Here is a 21,707-nt window from a genome sequence, read left to right as displayed (position 1 = left end):
CCCCCTGTGTTATATAGAGACATGTAGTCTCTTTATATTTTATATTGTTATTTGTATAATAAAATTGTCTTTTATTCACAATCGTATACATTGTATTTTTTGGATGTTTGGTCGCCCACACAGTCCCACTCCTTAGGGCAGGGGTGTCAAACTCAATTTCATTGCGGGCCGCATCACCATTATAGTTGGCCTCAGTGGGCCATTTCTATCTGTAGCCCACCACTATCAGAAGTCAAGAGTCCCCCCACCCTTCCCTTACATCACAGTGCATTCCCTTTACCATGTGCTGCTGCTGGGAAGAAGCTGGAGGCAGAGCTGGGAAGCAGCAATTACAGGGTCTGGAGAAGGGCTGGAGTCAGCTGCCAGGGTCTGCTGAATGCTGAGACCAGTGGAGGCAGAGAGGAGGGGGTGCTGGGACTGCACAGAAAGATGCAGGATCTGTATGAGTTGTGTCCTCCTCTCTGCTGCCAACTGCTGATTTGGGGGGGTAGTCCTCTCTGCAGCTGCAGGGGAAAGCACAGGATCTGGCAGAGGAGTTCTGTCCTCTCTGTTGCCGTCTGCTGAGACAAGGTGGGGGCAGAGATGAGGGAGATGCAGCAGCTGCAGGAGAGGTGAAAGGGCCACATGAAATGGCCTGGAGGGCCTGATTCGGCCCGCGGGCCTTGCGTTTGACATCTGTGCCCTAGGGGGTATTTTCTTTACTTATTGACTTTGGGATGATGGCCACCTACATCTAAGGTCTTGTATGATGTGGTAGTACTTTTCTATATATTTGTATGGAACAGTGACATTTATACACATCTGCATTTGGGACTTCACTGGGATACCTTTGCCTGAGGGGGGGAACTGGATGGAGGAGGTGTTCTATAGTGCCAACACTAGTCCTGTCCTATGGTGACAATGCTGCTCCTCTACAGATACTGTATAGTACAGAGAGTGAGCGTGGTCACCCTTGGACAGAAGTGTGTTGCTGGCAGGATCACCAGGTGAAAAAAGTAAAAAAAAAAAAAAAGCCTAAAAAGAAACTCAATTCACATGGTAGCAGATAAGCCATTCTTGATTTTATCTTTGCTAGTTAGCATTTGTCTCTCCATTTTACTTTATTAACCACTTGCCGACCGCCGCAAGTACATATACTGCGGAGGTCAGCCCCTCACAGGCAAAGTGACGTAGGGGTACGTCACTAGCCTGTGAGGCTCCGGGGAGCGAGCACGCGCCGCCGGAGGCTCGGTCAAGGACCCCCCCCCGCGCGTGTGCCTGGCGGGCCCGATGTCCGCCGGTCACTCGCGATCGTCGGTTACAGCGGGAGAAAGGCAGCCGCCTGTCATTCTCCCCTGTGTAGAAACACTGATCATACGGTTCTACTATGTAGGACCGTTGATCACTGTTCCTACACCTCAAGCCACAGCCAATCACAGTTAGAAACACGCCCCTAGGGACACACACCACCCCTCCCTCTCAAAAAAAAGTTAACCCCTTCACTGCCAGTGTCATTTTACAGTAACAGTGCATATGTATAGCACTGATTACTGCAGTAATGTCACTGGTACCCCCAAAAGTGTCAAAAATATCAGTCAAGGGTCCGATCTGTCCGCCGCAATGTCGCAGTCCCGCAAAAAAAAAAATCTTTCCCTTAGTTAGTAAACGCAATAACTTTTGCGCAAACCAATCAAAATACGCTTTTTGCGATTTTTTTTTACCAAAAATATGTAGCATAAAACAAATTGGCCTATAATGTTAAAAAAAATTTGATTTTTAAATTTTTTTTTGGGGGAATTTCATATAAAAAAAATGTGAAAAATATTGTTATTTTTGCAAAATTGACGCTCTTTTTTTGTTTATAGGGCATGATCAAAAAATCGCACAGGTGATCAAATACCACCAAAAGAAAGCTCCGTTTGTGGGAAAAAAAGGACGTCAAATTCGTTTAGGTACAGCGTCGCACGACCGCGCAATTGTCCGTTAAAGTCACGCAGTGCCGAAACGCAAAATAGGCCCTGGTCAGGAAGGGGGTAAAATCTTCCGGGGCTTAAGTGGTTAAATACTATGCACCTAGTACTATTGCACTTAGTTGGCGCCCCCTTGTGTCCCTCTTTTTTGCGTTCCCATATATTTGTTTCGGTCTCAGGTGGAGCTGCTGACTGAAGCAATACTTCTATCAATTTATGGAACCCCATGAACTGGAGATAATAAAAAACAAAAATACAAAAACGACTGTAAACTGCACATAGGATAACCTTGCAGGGGAGAGGAGCGGAGAGAGAAATTATTTATGGGGTTGTTTTTTTTTTTTTTTGAGCGTTGTTTGTACATTGCACACTGCGTTGTGCTAGTGTTGTGTAATCTGTTTTATAAAATTAATAAACATATATCTTTAAGTGCAGGTTCACACCAACGCGGCACGACTTCGGGGGCGACCTGTGAAGTCGCGTGCAGCGCGACTTGCATGGACTTCACAGAATGAATGTCTATGCAAGTCACTCCCGGTCGCCCTGAAGTAATACAGGAACCTTTTTCTAAGTCGGAGTGACTTGTGTCGCTCCTATTAGAACGGTTCCTGTACCACACAATGGGACCGCGACCGACCGCGACTTGTCAGGCTGACGTATTAGTGTGAATGGGCTGTTAAAAAATAAATAAATCAGTGGATTCGCATAACCTTGGACATTTTTCTTGGACTTTCCACTGCTGGGGCTGTAGATGGGAATAGGGTCTACAGTCCCTTTTTTGCACCATAAATATAATTTTATTTGTTTCATGAGCAGGTGAAGATCTTACTTTGTAGGGATCCATAATGCGCAGGTACAGGACGCCGTCTATCTGTAAAGTGACGTTATCTGCAAACAGAAAAAAAAACACAAATCAGTAGCTGTATAACAATTGAAAAAAAAAAAATGTAAAAAGGTGCGCTGCTATGGGTGATAAAAAAATAACTGAAGTGCTATGCGAGTTGCTGCTCCTACTAATTACAAGTACTCACGAAACTTACTAAACATCAGATTAACCACTTGCCGACATATACTGCGGAAGTCAGCCCCTCACAGGCAAAGTGACGTATGGGTACGTCGCTAGCCTGCGAGGCTCTCGGAGGCGCGCTCCCGCTCGGTCACGGACCCCCCCCGCGCATGTGCCCGGCGGACCCGATGTCCACCGGGCACTGACGAACGTCCGTGACAGCGGGAGAAAGGCAGGCGGCTGATGTAAACAAGCCGCCTGTCATTCTCCCCTGTGTAAGAACAGTGATCATACGGTTCTACTATGTAGGACCGTTGATCACTGTTCCTACAGCTCAAGCCACAGCCAATCACAGTTAGAATCACGCCCTCCTAGGGACACACACCACCCCTCCGTCTCAAAAAAAAGTTAACCCCTTCACTACCAGTGTCATTTTACAGTAACAGTGCATATTTATAGCACTGAATACTGTAGAAATGTCACTGGTAACCCCAAAAGTGTCAAAAATGTCAATCAAGGGTCCGATCTGTCCGCCGCAATGTCGCAGTCCCAAAAAAAAAAAATAAATAAATAAAAAAAAAGGGCAGATCGCCGCCATTACGTGTTAAAAAAACAACAAAAATGACAAAAATCTTTCCCTTTGTTAGTAAACGCGATAACTTTTGCGCAAACCAATCAAAATACGCTTTTTGCGATTTTCTTTTTTTACCAAACATATGTAGCATAAAACAAATTGGCCGAAAATGTTAAAACATTTTGATTTTTACATTTTTTTTGGGGGGGGAATTTCATATAAAAAAAATGTGAAAAATATTGTTATTTTTGCAAAATTGACGCTCATTTTTGTTTATAGCGCATGATCAAAAAAAAAAAAAAACGCACAGGTGATCAAATACCACCAAAAGAAAGCTCTGTTTGTGGGGAAAAAAAAAAAGGACGTCAAATTCGTTTAGGTACAGCGTCACACGACCGCGCAATTGTCTGTTAAAATCACACAGTGCCGAATCGCAAAATACCCCCTGGTCAGGAAGGGGGGGTAAAATCTTCCGGGGCTTAAGTGGTTAATATAAAGAAAAAGTGGTGCGCTACTCATATTATTGAATGTAAACCATCATAAGAATCAAGGTGAAATAACATCAAAAGCGATGACAAAATGTCTATGTGGCAAACCAATTGTGTAAAAATAAATATATAAAAAATAAAAACAAAACAAAAAAACAAACAAAACAAAAAAAAAAAAAAAACAAGCAGTGAGTCCGAATAAGTCTGATATTCCAAAAAATGCTTCATGTAATAAAATTAAAATAAAATTTATTACATGAAGATATTGCTAAGAAGCATTTTTTCTACAGCTGTATAAGAGTGCTACTATTTATAACAAAGCGGAGTGTAACTGTAATGAGTTATGGGAGTTGATCAGCTCGCAGGAAGATGGGTAATGGGTTGGGTACTCGGCCATACCTAGCCAAGACTGGCTCATAAGTGATCAATTAATTTCTGGAGACTGATCCATTACTCTGAAGGGATCAAGTGAGGAAAGAAAATACGGTGAATTTTGACATCATACTACAAGAGGCCATTGGATGGAGGAACTAAAAACACGAATGTGCCCAAGAGCCAGGTGACAGCAACCCAGGGAGTTGGGTGGCCAGTGGAGGAAGTGTCCACCCCCCCTTGTCAAAAAAGTTGTGCGATATTTAGCGGAGAATGTGGTCTCACTTTGGTAAGAAAAAACCTCCGTCAAACGTGGCTTCACTTATCCCTTCTGTGGACAACCCCCTTCAGGAAGACCCTTACACTGACCGGAAATGTTGGCAGTGAGGGCTCTTGGTCCACACTGCCAAGAAATGTGGTAAATTGCAGCTTCCACAGTGGCAGCCTTTGTCCACAAAGAGAGAAAAGTGCCAAGTCTGTTGTTTTATGGACACCTGTGGTGGGGGGCAACCTGCAGGAAGGATAACCAATAGTAGCCCACCAGCCCAAGACTTCTGCTTTCCATCTCGCCACTGTGTACCAGGTTAGCAAGATGGAAAGCAGAAACATTCGCGCCCCCCCCCCTCCCCTATAGCCACACCACCACTGCCATTTATATTGTGTTCTGGGATCACCCCCCCATTATCAAAATTCTTCATCCCACCCAATATATGTCTAGGACCCCTGATGATCAAGCAATGCTGATGACATCATCCTTCGGTGCTGCATGGCTCTCTCCTTCATATCTCTTTGTGGGCACATTTGGAGTACAAAAGGCTGCCCTGTGGAAGCTGTGAAGCCCCAGCTGAGGAAGAGCATTGTCAATTGTTTGAAGCGCCATGGCACCCTTGTGATCCGGGAAATACTCTTCTTCCATCCTGTCAATATCTTGCTTGCCGGATAAGTGAAGCGTCAGCAGCCCCCCACACCCCTCTCATCGCCCCTTCTCCAAAACTTGAGCCCCATCTCAATCCAGCTATGTGCACGAGAGCAGTGCCTCTCCCAGGTCTTCCTCCTCATTGGCTTCCGCTACTGTCAATCACAGCCAGTCAGCCAATGAGAAGACTGCAAAGGCGGAGCTGAGCCACGCTTCGTGAATGAATAGACACAGAGCAGCAGCTCGGGAGCGCGCCTGCTCGGGTGCCTCCATAGTAAAATGCTTGCTCTGGGGTCACTCGGCAGGAGGGAGGGGCCAGGAGCGCCAGTGGGGGGCCCAAGAAGAGGAGGATCGGGGCTACTCTTTGCAAATACACTGCACAGAGCAGGTAAGTAGAACATGTTTGTTAACACCTTCCCACCCAGCCTACAGCAAAATGACGGTTCATTATTCTGAATGGGACGCGCAGCGCGGCGCTTGGTGGTGCAGTGGGTCTGTTAAATTTTTTTGCAAATAAGTAATTTTTATCCTTCACTGATGTATACTGATGAGGCGGCAACGATAGACAGCACTGTTGGGCACTGATTAGGCAGCACAGATAGGGGGGGACTGATGGGCAGCACTGTTGGGCACTGATGGGGCTGCACTGATATACAGGGCACTGATGAGGCGGCACTGATAGGGGAGACTGATGGGCAGCACTGTTGGGCACTGATGGGGCTGCACTGATATACAGGGCACTGATGAGGCGGCACTGATAGGGGAGACTGATGGGCAGCACTGTTGGGCACGGATGGGGCTGCACTGTTCATTAGTGCCCTGATTATCTGTGTACACATCCCCTGTCAGGATTGCTGGTTACTGGCTCTCCTCTCCTCATGGTGACAGTGCATGAGCAAAGTACTGCCGATACCCGGCAAGTCTGTTTACACTGTGATCAGCTGTGATTGGACACAGCTACTCACGTGGTAAAGGGCTGCTGTGATTGGCCCTTTACCACGATATGTGATCGGCTGTGTCCAAAGGACACAGCGATCACAGAGCGCGTTATATGCCTGCCCCAGGGGTGTGGTTCCGGAAGGACATCCATGGACACCCTTACGAAACAACAGAGCCATGCTGTAGCTGTCTTTCTGCTATAGCATGGTAAAGAAGTGGTTAATCTTTGCTAGAATGTCACCTTGGGCCTGTAGCCTCCTAGGACACATCACACGTCCCAGGAGGCTGCAGGGCCAGTCCCATAGTGCCACGTTATTTTGTATAAAAAAGGGGGGGAGGGAATACCGCTCTAATGTCCCAAGAAAAGACAAATAAGCAGCCAGCACAACACAGGACAAATGTATGTAAAAATTATAATGATACGTGCAGCACTAATGAAATAGGAGTATTACCCATGATACAAAATGAATCATAATAATTGAATAACGTGTATAAAAATTCATATCAAAATTATTACGCAATTCTTGAAAAATCCAATATAAGTATATATAGTGACTAATACCACCACAGACATATTGAGTATACCCGTGTAGGTCTTAGGACATTAGTGACATCAATAAATGTGATATATTGAACTGAATGGTGGCACAACAAACCACAATAGATGTGACATAACTCTCAAATATAAAAATAAAGTCCATAAACTTAAAAAGTCAAAACAGGCGTGTGAAAGACAAATCTTCAAAACCGTGTTCCAAGTGGATACGGGATAAAAACCCACAATCAAAGAATACTGCTGTGAAGAAATCCACCCCCACCAACATAAAGGGGGCTTACCGGAACAAATGGACCCAGTTTAGCATAACCCTAATGGGTCAACATAAGCTATTATGTATGAACACCTAGTGGGGGAAGAGAACAGAGATGTAGTCTCTCCTACCACTCTCCACACACCGAAATACCCCACCATCCACCCGCAATGTACGAATCAATAGGGGGTTGGCAGTATCACAGTCAAGCACGGATCAATTCTTCTCTAGCAACACGCCATCCAGAAAGGGAAAACAAAAAGCCTCCACAGTGTAAAATCATACATCAAAAGGGTTTATTAAAAGTTCAGAACACTTACAATTCAGTCAATAAAAAAAGCGCTTTAAATATATTCTGTAAACGGCAATGGCACAGACCAGACACAACCCAACACGTTTCGTCTACTTAGAAATCTGGGGTGTCAGACCTCAGATGATGTCTACCTAAACAAAATGCATCGGGTCCTGCCTGTGCCATTGTGTGCTTATGCTGTTTACAGAATATATTTGAAAGTGCATTTTTTATCGACTGAATTGTAAGTGCCACGTTATCGTGTGTATGTGCAGTGGGAAGCTGGCTGTAAGACATCAGGAAGTCACAGCCAACTTCCGCATACAACATGGAGGCGGTGGGGATCCAAAACCCTCCAGGGAAGACATCGTATTAGACTTTTCATTTAAGGCTACGTTCACACCTGAGCGTAGCGGTTTCGCGCGTTTTTACCGCAATTTTTACAGTGATTTTTACCGCGATTTACAGGCGTTTTTTGTGCAGGCGTTTTTAGATTGAATAGAGACCAATGGAAAATGCCTGTAATCTGCCCAAAAAGAAGCTCATGTACCTTTTTGAGCGTTGGGCGTTTTGCTCACAGCGTCAAAACGCTCAGATGTGAACAGGGGCCATTAAAATGAATAGGATTTATCTTGTTGGGTGTTTTGAGAGCTGATCCTAGAGCAGAAAAACTCCCTAAAAACGCCCCAAAACGCCTACATGTGAACGGAGCCTTATGCCCCATACACACGTGCAGATTATCTGCAGACTTTTGTCTGCAGACTTACCTTTTCTATGTAGTGCAAGGGCCTGCCGGATTGCATACAAATTGAAAGTGTTTAGGTTTGACCTCATATTATATGGTTTTGGTAAGTCAATCTGCACGTGTGTATGGGGCATTAAGGAAAACAAGTGTTGTTCCTCTTTGATCGCCACAAACACTTACCCAGACTCACAGCAGACTGCTCTGGAACATTGATGACTATCTCCTTCAAGCTCTGCACATAGCGGATTCGGTCCAGAATTGGAATGAGAAAGTTCAAACCCTGCAAAGAAGGTGGGATAATCTGAGAGCTGACAAAGACCGGAACAATCTTCCATCCATTAATTAATAATACAGTAACTAGATACTACCAATAGGCACTCCCCCTTCTACAGCTTGCTCGGGCTCTGTCATCCCACCAGGATCGGCTTTCCGCTATGGTAATCCATTTTTAAAAAATCTACAGCATTCAAAAACACCGCTCTTGGGGTTTTGAATGCTTTGAAAGGGCAGAGGAGGGATTTACGGTCCTATAGACACCAGGTCTCTCCATGAAGAGCACCTGTCACAAGGATGTTAACATTCCCTATGACAGCAAAAGTGATAAAAAAATAAATAAAACTGTAAAGCAACAATGTAAAAAAAAAAAAAAAAATTGTAAGTGCCCCCGTCCCCACGTGCAAAGCAGAACGCACGTCAGTGCTGCATGTACGCAAACAGCGATTGTCCCAAGCAGGTGGTATCACCGCTAATGTCAGATCATGGGCAGGAATTCTAGCACTAGACCTCCACTGTACATCTAAAGTGCGAACATATACTGTTTTTTAAAGCGTCATCTATAGATAGGCAACTCACCAGAACTCAATGCTCAGGTGTTCTCACACAAGAGCAAACTGCGCAGAAATGTTAGATGGATATAGAGCCAGAGCCTGTTCACCACTGCTTCATAACAAATCCTTGCACACACTCCCTCGGTATACCGATATCATGGAGAGAAAGAATGGCCCCACATAGTGAAGTACCGTAACCACAATAGCTTTATTAAAAGTAAAAATGTTGCACTGACATGTATAAGCTCATCAATAGGCATATAATCACATATTGCTTGGTAGAAGGAAACCTAGCTCGTCCAGTCCCCGGGCTCACTCCACGCCAGCCCTGTACCTTCCGGGTAGGTCCCCCACCGTCACGTGATGTCGGATGTGTTGTCTGGTCACGCCCCGACCGGTTTCGTCATGTCCGACTTCAACTGGAGGCGTGACCAGAGCAACAACATCCGGCATCTAAGTAGCCCTGCTGGAACGCTCTACGTCCAATCGGCAACGAGGTGAAAAACCGGAAGTTAGCCAGCTCACCACGCCGCGGAACTTCCGACATCAGCATAAACAAATAAAGAGTCGTCCCTTGCAGGATTCCAATTTAATTTGGCACTATGAATAATGCAAAAAATTAAACAATAATAATAATGGTTTTAACCCTATGATTTGGGCCACAAAATAAATAAAAAGAGATAAAAAGGAATGGCTATAGTGCAATACCGCTCCTTGCCGATATGAACCTGTAGCGCATTGCCAGTAACAATCTGCATATACACTGGGCAATCTACACATATCGTAGCTAAAAATGTAATACACTATTGGTATTACAATACATGATAAAATACATATAAAATACATATATAACCAGACTAGAATATCATAAAACAATACTTATTAGAAAAATTGCAGTTGATAAAAATGCAACAGTTAATAAAACCTCATAACAGAAAGCAAATAATCAAGCCTCATTGGACAGACTGCAATGATAGCAAAGAAGGGAAAGTTAAGAATCGCTAATATAGCAATTCAAGTCCAGTTCAATGTTTAACCCCATCGGTGCGAGGGCCTGGGTGAGGAAGATCCATTTGGTCTCACATTTGGATAATTCCCTCACCCAATTCGACCCCCGCCACGACGGGGTAACACGCTCGATCCCCCAGAAGTGAAGACTCCTCGGGTCCCTCTGGTGGAACTGGCGAAAATGTGCGGACACGTTGTGTTCGCGCTTCCCCTTTAAGATGTTAGTGATATGCTCACCCACTCTTACTTTTAAGGCCCGTTTGGTGCGGCCAATGTAAACTAAATTACAGGGACACATTAGTCCGTAGACCACATGTGTGGTGTCACACGTAATTAAGTTCTCAGGAATTAACTGGCTCAGGAATATCCCCAGGGGTCAGTTTATCCGCGTGAGACGGAACTGTACCTCTGAGGATGATTGCACTGAGCAAGCAGCAGTTTTGAGGGATAGGTTTGTCGCCAAAGGTTATGATGAGAGTGATCTGAATAGAGAAATTACCAACATTAGAAATGCTCCTAGACCACTGAGACCTGCAGTTAAACCGGCTAGGATTGATGACGACCCCAAACAATGGAGTTTTTTGTCAGATTTTTCCAACGATTATAAGAAGGTTGAGGAAATTTTTAGACAACATTGGTCTATATTACAAATGGAGAAAACGTTAGGCTCAGCTCTACCTGCTAAGCCATCATTTATCTATAGACGAGCTTCACTTCTGGGGGATCGAGCGTGTTACCCCGTCGTGGCGGGGGTCGAATTGGGTGAGGGAATTATCCAAATGTGAGACCAAATGGATCTTCCTCACCCAGGCCCTCGCACCGACGGGGTTAAACATTGAACTGGACTTGAATTGCTATATTAGTGATTCTTAACTTTCCCTTCTTTGCTATCATTGCAGTCTGTCCAATGAGGCTTGATTATTTGCTTTCTGTTATGAGGTTTTATTAACTGTTGCATTTTTATCAACTGCAATTTTTCTAATAAGTATTGTTTTATGATATTCTAGTCTATTTATATATGTATTTTATATGTATTTTATCATGTATTGTAATACCAATAGTGTATTACATTTTTAGCTACGATATGTGTAGATTGCCCAGTGTATATGCAGATTGTTACTGGCAATGCGCTACAGGTTCATATCGGCAAGGAGCGGTATTGCACTATAGCCATTCCTTTTTATCTCTTTTTATTTATTTTGTGGCCCAAATCATAGGGTTAAAACCATTATTATTATTGTTTAATTTTTTGCATTATTCATAGTGCCAAATTAAATTGGAATCCTGCAAGGGACGACTCTTTATTTGTTTATGCTGATGTCGGAAGTTCCGCGGCGTGGTGAGCTGGCTAACTTCCGGTTTTTCACCTCGTTGCCGATTGGACGTAGAGCGTTCCAGCAGGGCTACTTAGATGCCGGATGTTGTTGCTCTGGTCACGCCTCCAGTTGAAGTCGGACATGACGAAACCGGTCGGGGCGTGACCAGACAACACATCCGACATCACGTGACGGTGGGGGACCTACCCAGAAGGTACAGGGCTGGCGTGGAGTGAGCCCGGGGACTGGACGAGCTAGGTTTCCTTCTACCAAGCAATATGTTATTATATGCCTATTGATGAGCTTATACATGTGAGTGCAACATTTTTACTTTTAATAAAGCTATTGTGGTTACGGTACTTCACTATGTGGGGCCATTCTTTCTCTCCATGATATCGGTATACCGAGGGAGTGTGTGCAAGGATTTGTTATGAAGCAGTGGTGAACAGGCTCTGGCTCTATATCCATCTAACATTTCTGCGCAGTTTGCTCTTGTGTGAGAACACCTGAGCATTGAGTTCTGGTGAGTTGCCAATCCTACTATTTCTTGGTGTGACACCTGGTGGTGGACGGTGATCCAGTAATTCATCTCACTTACCCTTGGATTCCATGGACTGAAGGGACATTATCTCTTTCCTGAATACTATTTTACTATTTTTCTTTTTTGAAATGTTTGTCTAGCAGTATCTTTGATAGCTTGCTTACAACATCTTGAGTCATATAAAGGTGATCTCGTGCGCTACTCTTTTTCCATTTATTTATCTGCAAATATTTTCCACTATTTGTTCAAGTAGCAGCAGTATTTGTTCATTATAACAGTCAAGAGACTGACTCCTCCTCAAGCGCAAAGATATATTCTTCTTGACAGTGGGTGTCTAAGTTTATATATATTTTATATGTCATCTATAGATAGTAAAATTTACTACGTTTAATGCCGTTGCACGGCCGCGCGCAATTTTAAAGTGTGACATGTTAGGCATCTATTTACTCGGTGTAACACCATCTTTTATATTTTACAAAAAAAAAAAAGTGTTATGCATTACAATTGAGAAAAACCGTATTTTTTTTCAAAAGAAATTGCATTTGAAAAACCACTGCTTAAAGCGGAGTTCCACCCAAAAGTGGAACTTCCGCTTTAGGGAGTCCTGACCCCCCGACATGCCACATTTGGCATGTCATTTTTTGGGGGGGGAGCGGGTACCTAGTTTTGACAGGTACCCGCTCCCACTTCCGCTCGGAGCGCCGCGGCGCCCTGAGCGGAAGTTCTCCTCTCCCCCTCCCTCCCTGCAATCTTCTGGGACACGTCAGAGGTCCCAGAAGATTGCCGGCCAATCACGGCGCGCAGCGCGACTCGCGCATGCGCAGTGGGTACCCGGCTGTGAAGCCGCAAACTGTAACAGCCGGGTGCCCACAGCAGTGATGCCGGCGCCGAGGGAGAGGATCGAGGCTTCCGGCGGCCGCATCGCTGGACCGTTGGACAGGTGAGTAAATGGCTGGAACTCCGCTTTAAATACAGTGTGATATACAAAATTGCAACGAATGCCATTTTATTCTCTAAGGGCCTCTGCGTAAAAAAAAAAAATCATGTTTGGGGGCTCTAAGTAATTATCTAGCAACAAATACTCATTGTTACATGTAAACAAAATGTGCGAGAAAAGATCCAGACTGGAAGTGGTTACAGATGATTATTACTTCTAACCCCTAAAGAAGAGTTAAACTGAATACGCGTTGGATTTCCTACATTGCTGTATTCGCTATCATGGCGAGACCTGCTTGTACTTCGAGGCCACCTGGACTATGGAGTGATTGAACAATATAATGATTTGAGGGTTTATTACTATATGCCAGCCATAAAGCAAATTATCCATTTTATGGATTATAATTTTCTACAATTATGTTCAATAAACTTTAGTGGTGATTTTACATGCAATTTTCACACAGAGTTCTTCCTTGTGCCTCTAAATTCCCCATCACAGTCCATGTTTTCTGTATGTACACTATATTGTCAAAAGTATTGGGACGCCTGCCTTTACACGCACATGAACTTTAATGGCATCCCAGTCTTAGTCCGTAGGGCTCAATATTGTTTGACCATTCTTCCAGAAGCACATTTGTGAGGTCAGGCACTGATGTTGGACATGAAGGTCTGCGCTCTAATTCATCCCAAAGGTGTTCTATCGGGTTGAGGTCAGGACTCTGTGCAGGCCAGTCAAGTTCCTCCACCCCAAACTCACTTATCCGTGTCTTTATGGACCTTGCTTTGTGCACTGGTCCAAATCATTTGGTGGAGGGGGGATTATGGTGTGGGGTTGTTTTTCAGGGGTTGGGCTTGACCCCTTAGTTCCAGTGAAGGGAACTCTTAAGGCGTCAGCATACCAAGACATTTTGGACAATTTCATACTTCCAACTTTGTGGGAACAGTTTGGGGATGGCCTCTTCCTGTTCCAACATGACTGCACACCAGTGCACAAAGCAAGGTCCATAAAGACATGGATGAGCGAGTTTGGGGTGGAGGAACGTGACTGGCCTGCACAGAGTCCTGACCTCAACCCAATAAAACACCTTTGGGATGAATTAGAGCGCAACATCAGTGCCTGACCTCACAAATGCGCTTCTGGAAGAATGGTCAAACATTTCCATAGACACTCCTAAACCTTGTGGACAGCCTTCCCAGAAGATTTGAAGCTGTTATAGCTGCAAAGCGTGGGCCAACTCAATATTGAACCCTACGGGCTAAGACTGGGATGCCATTAAAGTTTATGTGTGTGTAAAGGGGGGTGTCCCAATACTTTTCACAATATAATGTATCTCTAGGGATGTTGGCACACTGCAGCATTGAATAATCCTTCATTTTGGTTCTCTGTATTTGCATGCAGACCGCCCTAGGTAACGCCCACATGAACAAATATACAATGAGTGAAAAAGGAGTGGGCCAGGGACAGTCAGGCTGGGTAATACTGGACGTCCTCCAGCCAGGAAATGAGGTGGGCTCTAACTGACTGGCTGCAGCTTCTAATGCACATTCTGAGAAGCTCACAGTGTGCAGTGATCAGTAATTTCAATACAGGAGAGGAGCCTGTACAACTGTGCAAGACTGAAGGGAAGTTCGGCTCTGAGAGTCGTTCAGCAAACCTGTGCTGTCCATCCACTATTCTCTATTCATGATATTCACTATTATCTCTATTCATGAAAACACTAAAGATGTGTGAGATGAGAACTTACTGGCTCCAGAATGCGGTGGAAGCGGCCCATACGCTCCACCACCCAGGCCTCCTGCTGGGGTACGAAGAGAACCACCGTGTTCATCGGCAGGCCGGAGGAGGCATATCGCTCAAACTGCGTGTTCCAGACCTTGGTGGAGTTTATCTGAGAGCCCTGCAGAGGAGAGAGAGGAATGTCAGACAACAAACACAATCTAACCGGGTGCCAGAGCTCAGAGGCGACCCTGTGCTGGAAGGGAAGGGTGTTCCGTGTCAGAAGGGTACCGAGTGTCGGAAGGGTGTCCAGTGTCGGGAGATAACCCAGTGTCGGAAGGGTGTCCAGTGTTGGGAGGGAACCCAGTGTCGGAAGGGTGTCCAGTGTTGGGAGGGAACCCAGTGTCGGAAGGGTGTTCCGTGTCGGGAGGGAACCCAGTGTCGGGTGTCGGAAGGGTGTCCAGTGTCGGGAGGGAACCCAGTGTCGGGTGTCGGAAGGGTGTTCCGTGTCGGGAGGGAACCCAGTGTCGGGTGTCGGAAGGGTGTTCCGTGTCGGGAGGGAACCCAGTGTCGGGTGTCGGAAGGGTGTTCCGTGTCGGGAGGGAACCCAGTGTCGGGTGTCGGAAGGGTGTTCCGTGTCGGGAGGGAACCCAGTGTCGGGTGTCGGAAGGGTGTTCCGTGTCGGGAGGGAACCCAGTGTCGGGTGTCGGAAGGGTGTTCCGTGTCGGGAGGGAACCCAGTGTCGGGTGTCGGAAGGGTGTTCCGTGTCGGGAGGGAACCCAGTGTCGGGTGTCGGAAGGGTGTTCCGTGTCGGGAGGGAACCCAGTGTCGGGTGTCGGAAGGGTGTTCCGTGTCGGGAGGGAACCCAGTGTCGGGTGTCGGAAGGGAACCCAGTGTCGGGTGTCGGAAGGGTGTTCCGTGTCGGGAGGGAACCCAGTGTCGGGTGTCGGAAGGGTACCCAGTGTCGGGAGGGAACCCAGTGTCGGGAGGGAACCCAGTGTCGGAAGGGAACCCAGTGTCGGAAGGGTGTCCAGTGTCGGGAGGGAACCCAGTGTCGGAAGGGTGTCCAGTGTTGGGAGGGAACCCAGTGTCGGAAGGGTGTCCAGTGTCGGGAGGCAACCCAGTGTCGGAAGGGTGTTCCGTGTCGGAAGGGTGTTCCGTGTCGGGAGGGAACCCAGTGTCGGGTGTCGGAAGGGTGTTCCGTGTCGGGAGGGAACCCAGTGTCGGAAGGGTGTTCCGTGTCGGGAGGGAACCCAGTGTCGGAAGGGTGTTCCGTGTCGGGAGGGAACCCAGTGTCGGGTGTCGGAAGGGTGTTCCGTGTCAGGAGGGAACCCAGTGTCGGAAGGGTGTCCAGTGTTGGGAGGGAACCCGGTGTCGGAAGGGTGTTCTGTGTCGGGAGGGAACCCCGTGCTGGGACGGAAACCTGGTGTGGGTGGAAGCCCCAGGAGGGAGCCCAGTGTTGGGTGTCAGAAGAGAGCCCAGTGTTGGGAGGGAACCCAGTGTTAGGTGTCAGAAGGGAGCCCCGTGTTAAGAGGGAACCCGTGTCGGAAGGGAGCCCTGTGTTGGGAGAGATCCCCGAGTTCGGTGTCGGGTGGGAGCCCTGTGTTGGAAAAGAACCCCATGTTGGGTGTCGGAATGGTGTCCTGTGTCAGGAGGGAACAGCGTCGAGTGTTGGAAGAGAGACCCGTGTTGGGATGTAACCCGATGTCGGGAGGGAGACCCACGTCGGGTGTCAGAAGGGAGCCGAGTTGGGAGGGAACCCAGTGTCGGGTGTCGGAAGAGAGCCACGTGTCGGGTGGGTGTCCCGTATCGGAAAGGAACCCCGTGTTGGGTGTCGGAAGGGAACCCGTGTTGAAAGGAGCCCTGTGTCCGTGTTGAAGGTCAATGGGGACCCCATATCGGGTACCAGAGGACGGCGGAGACCCTGTGTTGGCTGTCAGAGGGGATCCAGTGTTGGAAGTCAGTAAAGACTTAGGACCGAGGACTGGGGGTCAGAGGTCGGTGAGGACCTCATGTTAGCTGTCAGAGGTCGGTGAGGACCTGGTGCTGGGGGTCAGAGTTCGGTGAGGACCCCATGTTAGCTGTCAGAGGTCAGTAAGTACCTGGTGCTGGGGGTCAGAGTTCGGTGAGGACCCCATGTTAGCTGTCAGAGGTCAGTAAGGACCTGGTGCTGGGGGTCAGAGTTCGGTGAGGACCCCATGTTAGTTGTCAGAGGTCAGTAAGGACCTGGTGCAGGGGGGTCAGAGGTCGGTGAGGACCCCATGTTAGCTGTCAGAGGTCAGTAAGGACCTGGTGCTGGGGGTCAGAGGTCGGTGAGGACCCCATGTTAGCTGTCAGAGGTCAGTAAGGACCTGGTGCTGGGGGTCAGAGTTCGGTGAGGACCCCATGTTAGCTGTCAGAGGTCAGTAAGGACCTGGTGCAGGGGGGGTCAGAGGTCAGTGAGGACCCCATGTTAGCTGTCAGAGGTCAGTAAGGACCTGGTGCTGGGGGGTCAGAGGTCGGTGAGGACCCCATGTTAGCTGTCAGAGGTCAGTAAGGACCTGGTGCTGGGGGTCAGAGGTCGGTGAGGACCTGGTGCTGGGGGTCAGAGGTCGGTGAGGACCCCATGTTAGCTGTCAGAGGTCGGTGAGGACCTGGTGCTGGGGGTCAGAGGTCGGTGAGGACCTGGTGCTGGGGGTCAGAGGTCGGTGAGGACCTGGTGCTGGGGGTCAGAGGTCGGTGAGGACCTGGTGCTGGGGGTCAGAGGTCAGTGAGGACCTGGTGCTGGGGGTCAGAGGTCGGTGAGGACCTGGTGCTGGGGGTCAGAGGTCGGTGAGGACCTGGTGCTGGGGGTCAGAGGTCAGTGAGGACCCCATGTTAGCTGTCAGAGGTCGGTGAGGACCTGGTGCTGGGGGTCAGAGGTCGGTGAGGACCCCATGTTAGCTGTCAGAGGTCGGTGAGGACCTGGTGCTGGGGGTCAGAGCTCGGTGAAGACCTGGTGCTGGGGGTCAGAGGTCGGTGAGGACCTGGTGCTGGGGGTCAGAGGTCGGTGAGGACCTGGTGCTGGGGGTCAGAGGTCGGTGAGGACCTGGTGCTGGGGGTCAGAGGTCAGGGAGGACCTGGTGCTGGGGGTCAGAGGTCAGGGAGGACCTGGTGCTGGGGGTCAGAGGTCAGGGAGGACCCCATGTTAGCTGTCAGAGGTCAGTAAGGACCTGGTGCTGGGGGTCAGAGGTCGGTGAGGACCTGGTGCTGGGGGTCAGAGGTCAGTGAGGACCTGATGCTGGGGGTCAGAGGTCGGTGTGGATAGGTGCGATGTCAATGTAGTAGACAATGTCAGAGGTCCCCTCCTCCATAGTACATGGTGTCATAGCCCGGTGTCCCCTCACCCTCAGTAGGGCTCTCCCAGCCAGGCTCGCCGCTCTCAGCATCTCCCGGCTCCTGCCCGCAGTGTGCGCTCCACTCTGGCACCGCCCGATGACGTCGCGTCCCGGCTGGGGTAGAGCCGGTCTCCGCCTGATGACGACACTGGTTGGAAGGCGGGGGCGGTGCTATTCTGTGTCTCCATAGTGAGAGTGACGCCGCCATGATGTGGTTGGCGATGAACTTTTTACCGGCGCCCTATTGTGGCTGGCAACACCATATTCTCAGTTATTCACCTTCTTTCCTTTTTTTATTCTATTATTTTTTACACATTTTTCCCCCGGTGTGTTCAGTTTTCATCATTTTTACAATTTGATATGACAATGTCCCCCTCATGCTGGCTTTACACATATGTGAGCCGCTTCTCGGGACCCTTCACGCGGCGGCGTGCGTTGTCTTAGCGCAGACCCGTTACACTAAGTGGATCTTTAAACCCAAAAGCGAACATTTATTATATTGCAGCTTACCAATTCTTACATGTGACGGCTGCATTCGTTTTCTTTTTACGTTCTCTTTTCTTTATTGTCACCTGGTGATCTAGTCAATAAGTCTGTTGTTTTTCCAAAGATCAGGATGTCTTCCTTATAGAGCCGGTAGAGGGACGGGATAAACCATTTACCACTGACAGGGGTGCTCGCAATGATCAGCTTTTATGTAAAACTTTTATCCCAAAAAGGAAAAAAAAAAATACAGTTGACTGTAACGGATTATAAATTATTAGCTGAGGTTTGCCTTCGATCTGTTAGTAAATCTAAATCTGCTAGTCCATCCAACACGCCCCTCTCCCGAGACTGACAATGCTGCTGTTTCCTCCAACAACCAACACCCCCCGCTTCTTCATCCAGAGTGGGGGAATCTAATACAGAAGGTGTGTCACTGGGCAGATCACAAGTTGATAACGGGGGGAGCCTAAAAGAAAACGAATGCTGCCGTCACATCTATTGGCTGGTAAGCTGCAATATTTTTGCAACATTATATTTAATATAATGTTATATATTTTTATATTTAATATAAAATTATAATATAAAATATAAATATAATATATATTATAATATATAATACAAAATATATTTTATATTATAATATATATTATATTTATACTTTATATTATAATTTTATATTCTAATATATAATATAAAATATGAAATGTAATATAAAATTATTATATATTTTTATATTTAATATAAAAAACATAATATTTATGCAACATTTTTGGTTTTGGATTTATAACTGCCTTTAACCACTTAAGGACCGGGCCTATTTCTGACACTTGTTGCTTACAAGTTACAATTTTTCCAGTATTTTTTGCTAGAAAATTACTTGGAACCCCCACACATTATATATATTTTTTAGCAGAGACCCTAGAGAATAAAATGGAGATCGTTGTAATAGTTTATCTCACACCGTATTTGTGCAGCAGTCTTAATGACACTGGCAAGGAAGGGGATAACCCAGGGACGATCAGTAAGTGAGCCTAGGTGGTGTTTTCTATCTGTGAGGGGGAGGGGCTTATGAAATCAACACAGAGACCTGTGATCCTAAATGGGAGGAACACAGGAGCTCTGCATTGATTCCTGAGAGAACAAGGGTCTGCCGCGTTTACAACAGCAGACCGGCGTTCTCTCTCCACAGGGAGCGATCGCGGGTGCCCAAAGCCAATCGCAGCCGCCGGCCCCATGGATTGGCTTTTCCCGCCAGGGAGTGGGCGCACGCCGCCAGGATCCCTCCTGTGAACCCCCGTACAGGTACGGCGATTCGTGGGAACCTGCTGACGTACAACTGCGGAGGCGGGTTAGCAAGAGGTTAAACACTAAATATAAAAACACTCACATTTTCCTGTTGCTTACAGTTTTTCCAGTTGCACTAAACTGTAAAAAGCGTTCAGTCCTCACAGTGCGGGTATAAGACAAGCAGACCGTATTACCACGGTATGATCAGCATTAAGACAGATTGGCCCCTCCCCTACGCGTTACACCTCGAGGTCACGTGGCTTCCTCAGGGGCATATCTATATCATATCCCCCCCTGAGGAAGCCACGTGACGCTGTGGCGTAACGCGTTGGGGAGGGGCCAATCTGTTGTCACGCTGAGGCACACATTGTGAGCATACCCTGGTAATACGGTTTAATTGTCTTATACCCGCACTGTGAGGACTGAATGCTTTATACAGTTTGGTGCGCTCTGAGCAACAGGAAAATGTGAGTGTTTTTTTATTTAGTGTTTAACCTCTTGCTGATCCGCCCTCGCAGTTCTACGGCAGCAGGTTCCCGCAAATCGCCGCACCTGTACAGTGGTTCACGGGAGGGATCCTGCCCCCATTAGGCAGCGGGAAAGCAGATCCACGGGACCAGTGGTAAGGATCGCCGCTGGACAACTGCGATTGCTCCCTGTGGAGAGAGAACGCCGGTCTGCTGTTGTAAACACAGCATACCGTTGTTCTGTCAGGAATTAGTACAGAGTTCCTGTGTTCCTTCTATTGGGAACACAGGTCCTGGTGTTGATTTCACAAGCCCCTCCCCCATACAGTTAGAAAACACCCCCTAGGCTCACTTTTTACATTTTGATCGCCCCTGGGTTAACCTCTTCCCTGCCAGTGTCAGTATTACAGTAACAGTACATATGTATAGCACTGATTACTGTAGTAATGTCACTGGTAACCCCCAAAAATGTCAGTTAGGGGTCCGATCTGTCTGCTGCAATGTCGCAGTCCCGCTAAAAATCGCAGATCGCTGCCATTAATAGTAAAAAAAAAAATAAATATGACAAATCTTTCCCCTAGTTTGTAGACTTGATAAATTTTGCGCAAACGAATCAATATACTCTTATTGTGATTTTTTTTTACCAAAAATATATAGCAGAATACAAATTGGCCTAAAATAATAAAAAAAACGGAAAATTGATATCAAATACTTACCGTAATTTTCCTTTCCTGATGGACTCCATGGCAGCATACGTTCGGGTAGGCTCCGCCTCCTCTCCTACCTCATAGGACCCCACTCCCATAAATCTTTGCTCCCTTTCAGCATCAGTGTTCTGTAACTAGCCTACTCAGGAATTGGGAGGGGACTCCTGCCGCCATGGAGTCCATCAGGAAAGGAAAATTACGGTAAGTATTTGATATCAATTTTCCGTTTTCCTGACAGACTCCATAGCAGCATACGTTCGGGAAATAACTCGCTATACACTCCCGGGTGGGAAGATGCTGAACAAAGAAAAAACTTTAATTGGCACTGTCAATTGACAAAACTTGAACGCCAAAGTTAACTGAAGATAAAGCAGCAGGTTCTACACAGTAATGTGTAAGAAAGGTATTCACAGACGACCAGGCGGCTGCTCTGCAGATTACGTCAGGCGCGACATGTTTAGAAACAGCCCAGGACGTAGCGATGCTTCTGGTAGAATGAGCTGTAATCGCCTCTGGAGGAGCCAAGCCTTTTGCTCTATATGCCCATTGTACAGCCTGAACAATCCATGCAGCCACTGCTCTTGAAGAAGCACGCCTTCCTTTCTTATTTCCATGGAGAAGAACGAACAGGAAATCTGATTGACGGAAGGAGGATGTGGCTTCTAAGTATCGACTCAGAGTGTCGCCCATGTCCAGAGGATGGACTAAGGACTGCTCATCTGTTCTGAAGGTGGGAAGAACTATCTCAGAATTCTCATGGAAGACAGATGTTACTTTAGGGTTTGACCCCAGCATAGGGATTAGGACCACTCTATCTTGAAAGAAGGTCAGAAAAGGCTCTTTGAAGCCCAGATTGTGTATCTCTGAAACCCTCTTAGCAGAGGTGATAGCCACCAGAAATACCGTCTTCAGTGTAAGCTCCTTGATGGACATGGAAGCAACATCTTTTGAAGTAAAGAAGTCCAAAAC

The 21,707-nt window shown here is 47.1% G+C and overlaps 1 protein-coding gene across 1 annotated transcript in view; it reads right to left on the bottom strand.

Moving 5' to 3' along the window:
* STOML2 (stomatin like 2) overlaps window positions 1-17,927 on the bottom strand; it is a 71,857-nt gene extending 53,930 nt beyond the window's left edge. The window contains exons 1-4 of the mRNA XM_082256405.1: window positions 17,801-17,927; window positions 14,464-14,616; window positions 8,271-8,370; window positions 2,779-2,837 (exon numbers count right to left, since the gene is read on the bottom strand). Coding sequence (XP_082112531.1) covers window positions 2,779-2,837; window positions 8,271-8,370; window positions 14,464-14,616; window positions 17,801-17,842 — 354 coding nt within the window. The 5' untranslated portion in view covers window positions 17,843-17,927. The remainder of the gene's footprint in view (window positions 1-2,778; window positions 2,838-8,270; window positions 8,371-14,463; window positions 14,617-17,800) is intronic.
* Window positions 17,928-21,707: the final 3,780 nt, after the last annotated feature.

Source organism: Pelophylax lessonae (assembly GCF_965119305.1).
Source record: "Pelophylax lessonae genome assembly, chromosome: 1".
In the NCBI taxonomy this organism is placed as follows: Eukaryota; Metazoa; Chordata; class Amphibia; order Anura; family Ranidae; genus Pelophylax; species Pelophylax lessonae.
The sequence above is the reverse complement of the archived record's forward strand: the minus strand, read 5'-3'. Positions and strand labels throughout refer to the sequence as shown.